At 44.9% G+C, this 13,994-nt stretch overlaps 1 protein-coding gene across 4 annotated transcripts in view; it reads right to left on the reverse strand.

Annotated features, from left to right (window-relative positions):
* The window catches only part of LOC110222193 (merlin-like), a 64,018-nt gene that overhangs the window by 18,654 nt on the left and 31,370 nt on the right, over nucleotides 1–13,994 (reverse strand). For all 4 annotated transcript variants that reach the window (XM_021007086.2, XM_021007083.2, XM_021007078.2 and 1 more), the window contains 5 exons: nucleotides 11,656–11,731; nucleotides 4,060–4,197; nucleotides 2,737–2,811; nucleotides 835–948; nucleotides 107–229 (listed from right to left, as the gene is read on the reverse strand). In XM_021007086.2, the coding sequence (XP_020862745.1) occupies nucleotides 107–229; nucleotides 835–948; nucleotides 2,737–2,811; nucleotides 4,060–4,197; nucleotides 11,656–11,731 (526 nt within the window). The remainder of the gene's footprint in view (nucleotides 1–106; nucleotides 230–834; nucleotides 949–2,736; nucleotides 2,812–4,059; nucleotides 4,198–11,655; nucleotides 11,732–13,994) is intronic.

Raw genomic sequence — 13,994 nt, forward strand, 5'->3', positions numbered from 1 at the left:
GGTAACCTTCAAAGCCAGACAAGTTCAGGCCCCTCAGTGTTGAATTTCCTATAAAATGAAGGGAAAGAATGGCCTGGCAACACATGTGCTTCACAGGAATACTCACTAAGGCCTCATTGGCTTGTCGGGCCTCGGCTTCCAGCTGAAACAGACGCCTTTCCAGTTCATCTTTGGCTCTCTCGGCCTCCTCTCTGAGCTGCTTCTCCCTGGCTAGCCTCTGATGCTCCATCTGGAAAAGAAATGAAGGGAGATGTGCCATCTGCAGATTCCATGTCCACCTCTATCTCCCCACACCTTTATTCCTGGAATGGAACTAGGCTAAAAAAAGAAAAATGAATTAGAGCTCACCTTGGGGGGAAAAAAAAGCAACTCTAGGCTTGGTGGATTTTGTAAGCTGTCTGCCATGACTGCACATGTGTGTGCCTACAATTAAGAACCTGATGGGTAGCCTTTGAACAGTGATGAAATCGACAGGCAGGATGGGAAAAGAACACACTTCCCAACCTAAGAGCTGAGCGCCTGGGAGAGCATTTGGGAGACTCGCCACATGGGCATCCTCACTCAAGCTCCACCAACCCTTCGGTCACCCTGTGGCCCCGACACTCTCAGGCCATTTCTTTTGGCCAAAGGCCACTTCAAGTCTTAGTGAGCAATGCCAGGTGACAGGGTGAGCGTCAGGGTGAGCTGCAGCTTAGACATGTTTCTGAGATGGAAAGAGTTAACGTTTCAGGGATGATCTCCTGAAAAGACTCATCCCATCTCCCCAAGGTAACCTCTAGAGAAGCAGCTGTCAGAAATGAAACCCATACTTCTAACCATGAAAAATGCACCCACTTTCTTCCGAGCTTTCTCTTCTTTGGCTTGAGCTTTCATTTGCTGAATCTCAATGGAGTCCACTCTTCTCCTCTTCATGAATAGGTCATGATTTCCAATACACAACTGAAGGATCTACCAAAACAAGAGTTTCCACTGATTCACTGCTCTGCAAGTGTTCTTCACTCCCCCGGACCGTTCAGCAGCAGCCTAGTTGATCCCCTGCCTCTTCAGTTCCTCCTCCACCCAGCTGCCATGCTGGTATTCTGAAGGCACAGGTCATTCTCCCTTGACAGCACTTTGGCCTCTCTAAACTCACTGCCCATCACTCTCCTTCGGGCACTCTCCATACCAGCCACACAGGGCTACTTGCTATGCCCCATTGCCATTTCACCTCCCATGTCCATGATTTGCCCAGACTATATCATGCCTACACATAGTCCCTCCTTACCTCTGCCTTGTGGAATCAGACTCAGACGAACCTGGGACCATAAATCTAGAGCTGAAAGAGGACCTAGAGGACCCCATCCCCCACCTCTCCCCACACTCCCTCCCCCCAAACCCACAAAGGCCACCTAGTCTGAAACCAGCTTCAATCAAGGCTCAGCTCAGGGACCAGCTACGACCTCCTCCTATTGCAAATGCCTCACCATCCCCACCCCTGGAAATCAGTCTCTAGTTTCTATTTACTTCTCATTGTTCACAACATTTCCCCCCAACAGACTGTTAGTTCATTGAGGGCGGAAATTCTTTCACTTTGGTCTCTGTATCCCTTGCCTGGCCAAAGTAGACACTTAAATATTTCCTAAAAGACTGTTCTGAAATCCATAGGAAGAAATTGCAGCCAGTTGGCCATTTCCCATTATCCTGTAATCCAATTCACTCCCTCTGTGGTCAGTGGGAAGGTGACCAGCTGTGTTCTCCCCCAGACATCTATTTCTTCCTTCATTCCCTTTCGCCCTCCACCTTTTTGGCCTCATGCTCCCCCACCTAAGGACTCCATCACAACTTAGTACTTCATACATTGTTGCCATGCCCAAGGCACAACCACTCCAAAGCTTTTCAAGGTCATTATGGATACAATTATTTTTCTTTCTTTCTCTTTTTTCCCCCAGACACTAGATCTCCCCATCTGACCTAGGCTGGAAGGCCAGCAACCAGGCTGGTCCCACTGCTCATTAGCAAGGTTCAACCTGCCCAGTTCTGACCTGGTTCATCCGTCCTTGGGCAGGTGGGTGGCCTGGTGGCCCCTTTCTCCAGGAGGCTCACCGTACTGGCATCACACTTAGCGGTATCCCCACTCAGCGTTAGCCCTCCTGTGGCTCAGAACTCCTAAGCTCAAACAAGCTACCATCCTCAGCCTCTCCGCCAGCAATGAGAACAGGCACAGGGGTCAGCACTCAGTGGCAAAGTATCTTGTCAAAACTGTGCTGGGGCCACCATGAACGTTGCTGAACTGATCTCGCAGCTTGGGAATAGGCTGGTTTAAACATAATGCCCCAACACGTTACTGCTTCTGAGGGTCTCCAATGCTTTTTAAACTCCATGTCCCTAAGCCCTATGAGCAAACAATTATTGTTTATCTTCACGCAAACAGAAAAACCATGGCTAAACCAGGGAAGAGAGGCAGAATTCCATTTCTGGCCTAGAATTCAGACAGAAGGGTTTGGTCCTTGGGCTGAATTGATTTGTTTTGTTGACTCTTAGGGCTCTCTACGCAAACATTAGGAAAGAGTGATTTTGTTTCTCCTTTGCCTGTGCTTTACACCTTCCACGTCTTCTTCTTGCCCTACTGCTACAAAGAACATTCCTCGAACTACATCAGTAACAGACCTCCTGACTTCACCCCATCAGCTTGTTTGGGTTTTTTTTCTTTTTTAAATGGGGTAACTGACAGAAGATATGAACGGGGTCACTGCTTACCAACTTATTCACCTTCAGCTGTGAGGAAAAGAACTTGAAAACTTCTGCCTTTTTGTCAAGAGGCTTAATTGTTAACTGGTGGAGAGAGGAAAACACTGTCATTAAGAAGGTGAGGAGGTCCTCAGAAGGTCGGAGCTCTCTGTGGGGCAATCCCGACCAGGGGGCTCCAAGAGGAGGGACAGCAGAGGCTCATGGCCCCATGACAAGAGAGTTACCAGGCACATCTGGCCAGGTGGGTGCCCTTCCACACCAGCTACCAAGGGTATGGCCCAGGTGGACCTCGCATCAGGAGCTAGAAGTGCCAACGTGAAACTGCACATTGTGGAGAACAGCACTGAGCTCCCACGCGTTAGCGTCATCTGCTGTTAGCCACACAAACAACCCAGTAGGCATGCGACCATAGCCAGAGGAGAAAGTGAATATAAGCAGAAGAAACACAAAAGCCGAAAGCAGTATCTGGTCTGAAAAGTTCATTCGCTCATTCCCCAAAGATTGGGGGCTCCCATAGCGTGTGGGGTTGGGAACTGCAGTTCCACATCTGGTTTTCCACGCTTCACTTGGTTAGGCTGAGAATTGAGATTAATGCAGAGACAGTGGGGAGATTCAGAAACAGCAAGCCAACCTGAGAGCCCCACCATAAGGGAGCTTCCTAGGAGTTAGAGAGAGATCTACAATGGTGTGCTGGTGAACGTTTAACAACCAGCTTGGGGCCGCATGGGACATATTTTCTCCGTCACTTCCTTCAGTCCAGACAATCCCCAAACAACCAACCAAGCCCTGATTTGCCGTGTCCGAAAATGTAACCTGCTAGGACAGGCCCCAGTCCATCGCTCGGATCCAGGGAACTTGGCTCCCAGCTCTGAGCAGGTTTTCCCTCAGGCCATCTCCCTCCCATCACCCTCTCCTGCCCTGTGATATTTGAGCTTAAAGAACATGGTCTCCACTTCCTTTGTTCACTGCCATCGGCGACCTTGGCTCCCAACCCCTTGTTCTGACTCATGAAGCCAAGTGGGTCTTTGTAAATCCGCCTCCTGTTACCAAATCTCCATTCAAGCCTTCTGATGGGAAACATGTCGAAGAAAGGGTTACGACTTGCCCCAGCGGGCAGCACAAGCAGAGTATGATCATCGGTCTTGTCTCAGAGATGGGGCAGCAGAGGCTGGGGTCCCTCGGAAGCTCTGTGTCTTTCCTTAGGTTATTTTCCCTCCCTTTTTTTTTTTGCATGCCCCTCTAAATAAGAATGACTAATTTTCTCTCCTCTCAGGGCCCAAACAGGCTGCCACACTGTCACAAAGCATGGAAGGCCCAGTCTTCCCCACTCACCTCCTTCTCACTGTAGGAAATGTTTCTGATTGCGCTCCACTCAAAAGATTTGTTTGGAGAGAACCGGTTATTGACGCTGTAGACATGGATCCCTTTAGCATCTACACCAAGCAAGAGATCTGTGTGGCTTTTATTTTGCTGCAAAAGAACCAAATGCAGAGTGTAGGGGTTAAAAAGACAATCTGCTACGGCAAAGAAATCAACATTAGAGTGACTTCTAATACACCCAGTATCCACCTTGTCTGTACATGGTTGTTTGTATGGTATCTTCCCCATGAGAATGTAAGCTCTTTGACAGCACCTCACGCCTATGAGACCGGCTAATGTGACCGAAAAGGAAAATGTCAAATGCTAGAGAGGATGTGGAAAAACAGGGACACCAATGCATTGTTGGTGGAACTGTGAACTGGTCCAACCACTCTGGAGAACAATTTAAAATTTTTATAGCCAAAGGGCTATAATACCCAGCAATGTCACTCCAAGGTCTGTGCCCCAAAGAAATCCAAGAAAATGGAAAAGGACCTTACAAAATTTTTATGGCAGCTCTTTTTGTGGTGGAAAAGAATAGGAAATTGAAGGGATGTCCATAAATTAGGCAATGGCTGAATAAGTTGCAGCATATGATTGTAATGGAGCACTACTGTGCTGTAAGAAATAATGAGCAAGATGGTTTCAGAAAAACCTGGGAAGGCTTACACGAACTGATGTAAAGTGAAGTGAGGAGAACACTGCGCACAGTAACAGCAATGTTGTAAGTATGATCACCTGTGAAAGACTTAGCTCCTCTGATCAAGACAATGACCCAAGACAATGCCAAAGGACCCATGATGAAAAATGCTATCTACCCCCAGAGAGACAAGTGATGAGCTCTGAGTGCAGACTGAAGTATATCATTTTTCTTTATTTAGCATTCTTTTTTTATAACATGGCTAAAGTAGAAATATGTTTTGCATGACTTCATATGTGTAATCGATATCATTATCCCTTATTTTCTCAATGGATGGAGGAGGGAGAGAATTTGGAATTTAAAATAAACATTTAAAATTTTTTTAAAGGGGGCAGCTAGGTGGCACAGTGGATAGAGCACCAGCCCTGAAGTCAGGGGTATCTGAGTTCAAATCTGGCCTCAGACCAAACACTTGACACTTACTAGCTGTGTGACCCTGGGCAAGTCACTTAACCCCAATTGCCTTAAAAAAAAATTAAAATAATGTTGGCCTTTTTCTGTACCTCCAGGCTTTAGCGCAATGCCTGGCACTTAGTAGGTGCTTAATAACTGATTATTGACTCTGAGATTACCTCCAGTTTATCCTGTATATCTCTTGTAAGTACATCATTTTTTACATGTTGTCTCTCCCGTTAGATGTGAACCTCTTGAGGGCAGGAACCATTTTTGCCTGTCTTTGTATCCCCGAGCTTAACCCAGTGCCTGGCACACTGTTGTTGTTCTTGTTCAGCCGTTTTTCAGTCATGTCTGACTCTCTGTGACCCCATTTGGGGTTTTCTTGGCAAAGATACTGGAGTGCCTTGCTGTTTCCTCCTCCACCTCATTTGACAGATGAGGAAACTGAGAGCAAGCAGGGTTAACTGATTTGCTCAGAGTCACATAACTAATAAGTGTCTGAGGCCAGATTTGAACTCAGGAAGCTGAGACTTCCTGACTCCAGGCCTGGCCCTCTGTCCACTGTGCCACCTAGCTTCCTGCCTGGCACACATTAGGTGCTAAATAAATGCTTGTTGACTTACTTCCATGCATTCAACACTGATATTCCTATAGCAGAAGGTGAGGTTTCTAAAACTCCACATGTGCCCCTGATTTTTGAGTTCTGCTATATGAAGCTACAAGGAGAACAAAACAGCTTGCACGCTGGTACCCTGAAGCAGTACCTGCCTAGATTAAAACTGGGCAGGAAGTGAGCCAGCCTACTGGTATGCTGGAGCTGCCCTGACATGTCAGACATAACTGTGGGGGCAGATGCCAGGGAAAACGTTAACAGGTTCACAAGCCAGAGAATCATGAGCCAAACTGTTACTGATCCCTGAAATCAAAAGGCTGAACAACTTCAAAGCATGGTCTGTTAGACAAGGAGAAGCATTGTGAAGGTACAGCTTGACTGAAACATGCCTAGGTTAACAACACGTCCTTTCATTCAAGGCAAATCTTCCCTTAATAAACACCAGTTAACATTCCCGACTCTCCCTGAGACACTAGAGCGACACGGAATAACCCTGAATGCCAGTGTGGGCAGAGGCCATTCCCTTGGGACTGGTGAATCCTCTGGAGCAAGAGACATGAGTCCAGGCCATTGCACCATTACATCCAAAGAAAAGAGGTCCCGTGCAAAGGAAGAAGGGCACTGAATAACGAGTCACAAGACCTGGGCTCAAGCCCCATTCCTCCATTTGTTAGTTCTGTGTGACCTTGGAGAAGTCATTTAAGCTTTCTGAAGACCCGTATCTTCTTCCTTAAATGATCATAATCCCATCTGCCCAACCTCCCTACCTCACCGTGTGCTTAGAAGGATTAATCAAAATATTACATCTGAGAGAATTCTGAAAAACACAACGTCCTATGTAAACACAAGGTGGTAGTAATAAAAGTAGTGGTAATAATGATGGTAGTAGCAGTAGTGGTAGTGGTAGTGGTGGTGGTGGTGGTAGTAGTACTAGTAGTAGTAGTAGTAGTAGTAGTAGTAGCAGTGGTGGTAGTGGTGGTAGTAGTGGTAGTAGCAGTGGTGGTAGTGGTGGTAGTAGTAGTAGCAGTGGTGGTGGTGTGTGGTGGTGGTAGTAGTGGTAGTAGCAGTGGTGGTGGTGGTGGTGGTAGTAGTGGTAGTAGCAGTGGTGGTGGTGGTGGTAGTAGTGGTAGTAGCAGTGGTGGTGGTGGTGGTAGTAGTAGTAGTAGTAGCAGTGGTGGTGGTGGTGGTAGTAGTGGTAGTAGCAGTGGTGGTAGTGGTGGTAGTAGTAGTAGCAGTGGTGGTGGTGTGTGGTGGTGGTGGTGGTAGTAATGGTAGTAGCAGTGGTGGTGGTGGTGGTAGTAGTGGTAGTAGCAGTGGTGGTGGTGGTGGTAGTAGTGGTAGTAGCAGTGGTGGTGGTGGTGGTAGTAGTGGTAGTAGCAGTGGTGGTGGTGGTGGTAGTAGTGGTAGTAGCAGTGGTGGTGGTGTGTGGTGGTGGTGGTGGTAGTAGTGGTAGTAGCAGTGGTGGTGGTGGTGGTGGTAGTAGTGGTAGTAGCAGTGGTGGTGGTGGTGGTAGTAGTGGTAGTAGCAGTGGTGGTGGTGGTGGTAGTAGTAGTAGTAGTAGCAGTGGTGGTGGTGGTGGTAGTAGTGGTAGTAGCAGTAGTAGTAGTAGTGGTAGTAGTAGCAGTGGTGGTGGTGGTGGTAGTAGTAGTAGTCCTTAGTTTTATTCAAAGCTTTTGAGCCTTGAGTCAGCTCCTACAAGGGATCTTCCAGTTAGTTCCCTTCCATTCAACAAGCATTTATAAAGCAGCTACTATATACACTAGGCAGAAGGCTAGACTCTGAGGATATTAAGAGAAAAGCCAAAAAGTCCCCTGACCTCAAGGAGTTTACGTTCTACTGAGAGGAATTCTTGTGTGCAGAAGTATAAGAAAATTCAAACTATACACAAATTAATGGCAAAGCAATTTCAGGGGAGCGCTAACAGCAACTACTCTGTTAGGAGGCAGTCTTTGTGAGTTAAAGACATGTAGGCAGGAGATGAGGGTGTGGTCAAACAGGGATGTCCAGCACACACCTAAACCAAACTGAAAGGTAACTGGGACATATTTAAGAACATAAGTAAGAATAGAATCAAGTATAAATACTATTGTATTTTAGAGCTCAGTCTATCCGAGGCCAGCAGAGATCCTCATGCCCAGATTTAGGGCCCCATTTCTACATGTGTTTGACATCACTGGTGTGAAGGGAACATGGCGGAAGCCAGTTTGCGGGGAGTTGTCCGGTGCGTGAGGGAAACTCCTGCCAGAGTCCATCCAGGAAAGACATACTGAGGGCAGATCACCCAGGGCTCTCATGACAAAAAGAGGAGCTTGTGTCTTCACCTCAAGGCACCGATGAAGCCCTGGAGCTTCTTGAGCAGGTAAGGGCCTATGCTGGACGAACATCCTGGTGGAGGCCGTGTAGAGGGTGGATTAGAGAGGGAAAATAGCCAACTAGCAGACTGTTGTGATGAGTCCACTTGAGAGGGGGTGATAGTCTGAATTAGGGTGATAGTCAAGTAAGAGGGAAAAGAGGAGAGACATGAGACCTGCTGTGGAGGCAGAATCAATACGATCTGACAAATGATTGGAACTGGGAATGAGAGAAGAATGAAGGATGATTCCTGGGTTACAAAGCTACATCCCTGAGAATGGTGGAACCCTCAACAGGGAAGTTAGGAAGAGGAGTGGGTTTAGGGAGAAACACTGAATTCTGTTTTGGACATGTCGAGTGTGAGATGCCTATGGGGCATCCAGCTGGCAAGATCCAGAGGCAGTCAATGATGTGGAACTAAAGATCAGGAGAGACATAAGATCTGAATATGTAGACCTGGGAGTAACCTGCAGAGAGATCCATGGGGGATGATGAGATAATGAAAGAGAATGTGCAGAGAGGAAGGCAGATCCAGCAGAGTGCTAGAGCATCCCTACACAGAAGAGACAAACACAGAGGGTGACCCTGCAAAGGAGACTGAGAAGGCTTAGTCACACAGGAAGGAAAACCAAGAGACAGCAGCAGTACGGACACTCAAGAAAGAGGAGAAGGGGACAGTCACCAGCATCGAAGTCTTCAGAGAAGCCTCGGTTTACTTTGTCCTCATCTCTGTGTGGACTTATCTGTGTACCCATCATTTACCTCCAGTAGAACGTAAGCTCCTGGAGGGCAGGGACTGTTTTCATTTTTGCCTTTGGATTCCCAGTGCTGCTCAACACAATGGCTAGCACACAGTAGAGAGGTAATAAGTGCTTGTGGGACTGAACTGAATTAAATTACAATAAAGTCATTTCAGACTATTTAGCGACTTCATAATGGTTATGTATAGCAACTCTACTCACACGATCCATGCCAGACCCAATTTAGGCTAAAAGAAGAATGATCACCAACCGGGTGATCATTAATAATTTATAGCAACAACAATAATAATAATAACAATATACAATAATAATAATAGCCAGCATTTTTACAAATTTTTTGTAATACAAATTGGCAATGCAAATATAACAAATTGCCAGCTCTTACAAATATTTTCTTCTCAACAACCCTAGGACTTTTTTCCCCATTTTACAGATGAAGAAACTGAAATAGATCCTCAAGTGTGGCCCTTTGACTGAATCCAAACTTCACAGAACAAATGCTCTTACTAAAAGAGTTTGTTCTGTAAAACTCGGACTCTGTCAAAAGGCCGAACCCAAAGACCTAGAAGGCCACAAGCTCCTCAACCCTGGAGCAGCTTAGTGGGGAGATGGAGATCAGTCATTGGGGGCGTGAAGAATAAAGCATCCTTGGGCAAAGGAGATGGGATTACAACCAAGAATCACCTACCCAGCAAAACTGAGTATAAATCCTTCAGGGGAAAAAATGGTCATTCAGTGAAATAGAGGACTTTCAAGGATTCTTGATGAAAAGACCAGAGCTGAATAGGAAATTTGACTTTCAAATACAGGACTCCAGTGGAACATGAAGAGGTAAACAGGAAAGAGAAATCATAAGAGACTTATGAAGATTGAACTGTTTACATTCCTGCATGGAAAGATGATATTTATAATTCATGAGACCTTCGTCAGTATCAGGGTAGTTGGAGGAAAAAAATTATATGTATGTATATGTAGATAGATAGATAGAGGGCACAGAGTGAGCTGAAGATTAAGGGGTCATATCTGGAGAATAAAATTAAGGGATGAGAGAGGATGATACTGGGAGAAGAAGAAAGGGAGAGGTGGAATGGGGTAAATTATCTCACAAAAAAAAACAGAAAAGAAAAGTCTCTTACAGTGGAAGGGAAACGGGGGAAGGTGAGAGGGAATGAGTGAATCTTATTCTTCATAGGATTTGTCTTAAGGAGGGAATAACATACACATTCAATTGGGTATGGAAATCTGTCTTACCCTACAGGAAAATAGGGGGAGAAGGTGACAAGACAGCAGGGGGATGATAGAGAGAAAGGCAGATTGGGAAAGGGGGTAATCAGAAGTAAATACTTCTGAGGAGGGACAGGGTCAAAAGAAAGAATAGAATAAATAGGAGGGCAGGATAGGATTAAGGGAAATAGAGTTAGTTTTTCACAACATGTCTACTATGGACGTGTTTTGCATAACTGCACATGTACAACCTGTATTGAGTTGCTTGCCTTTTCAATGAGGGTGGGTGGGGAGGGAGGAAGAGAGAAAATTTGAAACCTAAAGTTTTAAAAACATATGTTTAAAAAAAAGTGTTTTCACATGATACAGGGAAATAGGAAATACAGGAAATGGGGTATAGAAGTCTATCCTGCCCTACAGGAAAATAGAAGGGGAAAGGGATAAGAGAAGGGGAGAGAGATAGAAGAGAGGACAGACTAGGGGAAGGGATATTCAGAATGCATGCCATCTTGGGGTGGGGGAAGGGGGGAGATGGGGTGAAAATTTGGAACTCAAAAACTTGTGGAAGTGAATGTTGAAAACTAAAAATAAATAAATTTATATTTAAAAAAAAAAAAGAATAAAGCATCCTTTCACTAACTTTCCTTCCCACAAACAAAATGAAATCTTGAACCCCATGGGTTCTTTGTGGCCTCACTGGCGGCATACTCCAGCCAACAGTGATGACTAAAAACCCTTTGGTCAAAGTGGCTGCTAATGAAGAAGCCGCTTCCCCGGCAGGCACCTTTCCAGTAATGAGCCTCTCTGTATTTCATTAAGCAGAACCTCTGATGGCAGCCATAATTAGCTAATCACTGGACTCCTTTTCAGAGCCTTCCCAATTCAGCTGAACTTGCCAGAGCTTGCAGACCTACAGCACAGGCTTTGGGAATGCAGGACCTCCTTGATGCTGTGTTAAGGTGGAAGACTTTCAGAGAGAAACTGAAAATCTTAACTAAAATAAAACAATTCCTTCAAAGGAAGTCCCACACCAGTCCTAGGTCTCTGCCTCTATTCATGTTTATACAATTTTCTTTCAGTTATTAACTCAGGTTACAACAGTGGCTAGCGTCATATACCCTATACCATTAATAAAGTCTCAGATAAGACCTTAAATGGATTTCCATGAATACAGCTCCAGCTGTATTCTCCAGCTTTTTTTTTTCTGGATTCAGGATTAGAAAGTATAATATAGACCAGATCTTTATAGTTTTTATAAAAAATTACTCTAGTCAATTTATTCAGGCTGAGAGTTTCAGGAATTCCAAGACCCGAAACTTGGTTATCTAACATGTTCTCAGGGTATTTGACATTTTCTAGCATGGAAAAGGGTCTGCAAATGAAAAAGTGGCAGTAATCTGGAAACCACCTCCAGATGTGTTTCACTGGTAATCCCAAAATAACCCTGAAAAAAAATCAGCTTTTATGAAATGTCTGGAACTGAAGATAATGGCCTGACCCATTTAAGAGCAAACATTACTTACTTCAATGGAGAAATAATTGACACCATACATTGCCAAATCTTGGGCAATTTTCAGATAGTTCATCTCAGCTTCATCCCTGGGAAACAAACACAAAGTTCAGGAAAAATCTAAGATAGGAAGACATTACTTCTATCACCTTATTTCAAAAACCTACCCTTTTATACTACCTCGATTTAATCATATTTTTAATTCAGTCAGCTTCTAGTTAGTTTGAGTGGTGTTTTAAAAAAGTAAATACAACTTGTTACATCTTTCGACTGCCATAATTACAGATGAAGGGAATCTAGTATCTTATTTCAGAAGAGCAGCAAGGAGCTCTGGACTTGGAGTCAGGGAACCTGGTTTCAGACCCTGTCTCTACCACTTCTTCCTTCTGTGTGATCTCAGGCAAGTCACCCAGCCTCTGGGTAGGCCTCAATTTCCTCATCTGTAAAACAAGGGAATTAGACTCTAACCGCTGAAATCCCTTCCTGCTCATAAGCTACAACACTATATCAATGTAAGGTTTACAAAGTGTCTTCCTTGGAGCACTGGGCTCGGAGTCCAGAAACCTGGGTTCACATCCCACCTTAAATACTAGCTGTGGTGACCACTGGCAAGTCATTTAGCCTCAGTTTCCTCATTCGTAAAAAGAGTACTGTGGACTAAATGCCCTTCAATGTCGCTTCCATCTCCAAATCTATGATCCTATGAATCTGAGAGGAAAAGGAAGGGTAGTTAGCACAAGCACTGTTACCCCCATTTTAATTACCAATTGAGATTTGGAAAAGTAAATTACATCCTCAAGGTCATACAGCTAATAAGCACCAAGCTGAGGATTCCAATCCCATCTCTCCTCACTTCAGGTCCAGCCTACTTTCCCCAGCATCAGCCAGGCAGCCTCCCATGTCTCTGCCAGAAGAGAGCTGGCAAAATACTTTTTCTGTAGTATTCAATAAATGCTGGTTGATTCACCGACTCTAGAGAAAAGGCACAACAAATCTCTGCTTCATATAAATATCCAAGGAGGCTGAATCCCATAAGTAACAAAAGGAGCCTCTTCTCAAGTAAGGATTCACAAGAATAGCATGATCCTGAGGCCCTCATGTTGCTCCATTTCAGAAACCACAGAATAGAAATATCAGTAATAGTAATACAATGTGCTATTTGATGGTTTTGTGTAGATGTGTCTGGTTTTCCTAACTAGACCATAAAGGATAAGGAAAATGTCTTACATTTCTTTTGTACTTCTCCCAATTTCTAGCACAGTCCTGGACACAGAGCAAGCATACAATAAAGACTAGTTGAATGACTGAACAGATGGATGGATGAACAAACAGATGATTGCACAGAAGAATGAGTGAGAATGAATAAATCTTAACTAAAATAATTGACAATTGACAGTAATTTCTGATGGATTTGTTTCTCCAATCCTCAGGTGGAAGCATTCCCCACATCCAGGAGAAAGAGCCACCTCCCCTAAACCACTCCAACATTCTCTCCCAGATCCTTTTCCAATATCCAGAAAATTCTGCAAGTGCTCACTAAATCCTTCCATGTGGCTCTTAGCATCAGTAAGAAACAGAGCAGACACACTGGTACAGGAGGGACAGCTCTTGTGAGGTGTGTGTACATGGACTGGTTCTCCTAGGGATGTTCCTCCAGCCACACCTTACACACGTTTATTCAGAAGAGAGTGTGACTGAACAAGAGTAACACGGGCAGCTTCACTAGGAGAACTTTTACTTCCCAACTCATCCCCTATCACCCCCTTCTCCTCCCCACCCCGGGGTTTCTCCCATGATGGAGATGTGGAATCCTTGCCCTTCAATTGACCCTATCAATACTCTTTCTCAGGCACCTCAAGCCCTTCCCAAGAACAGAGAGGTGACATGATACGGTAGATAGAGAGCTAGACTCAGAATGAGGAAAATCCTGCCACTTACACATACTAGCTGGGTGAAGAATTGGGCAGGTTCCTTTACCTTCTGCCCCTCAGTTTTCTCATCTCTAAAAAGGGGATAATAATACTTGAACTACCTACTTATGGCTCAAGTGGGCTCATGTAATACACATTATAAAACTTAAAATGTTATACAGATGATGATCTCATTTGGATGTTATATTCTAATTCTTAAAATTGTGAGCAGGGAGATCTTGGTCATGGGGCACGTGAGGCATCACACCAGAGAGCATAAGGGTTTTGTTAAAATGCCCAGGCTGCTAGTTTTCCTGAGCACTCCAATACTTGTTCTTGGAATGAGTCACTCAGGAGGTTGGTCAGTCTAGGGAACGTGAGCCCTGGGGGCCAATGTAAACATGAGTCACCCCTCCATAAGAAGGTGCAATTCTGTCTTCCT

This window comes from Phascolarctos cinereus, unplaced genomic scaffold (assembly GCF_003287225.1).
Source record: "Phascolarctos cinereus isolate Bilbo 61053 unplaced genomic scaffold, phaCin_HiC Scaffold_5;HRSCAF=322, whole genome shotgun sequence".
Lineage (NCBI taxonomy): Eukaryota > Metazoa > Chordata > Mammalia > Diprotodontia > Phascolarctidae > Phascolarctos > Phascolarctos cinereus.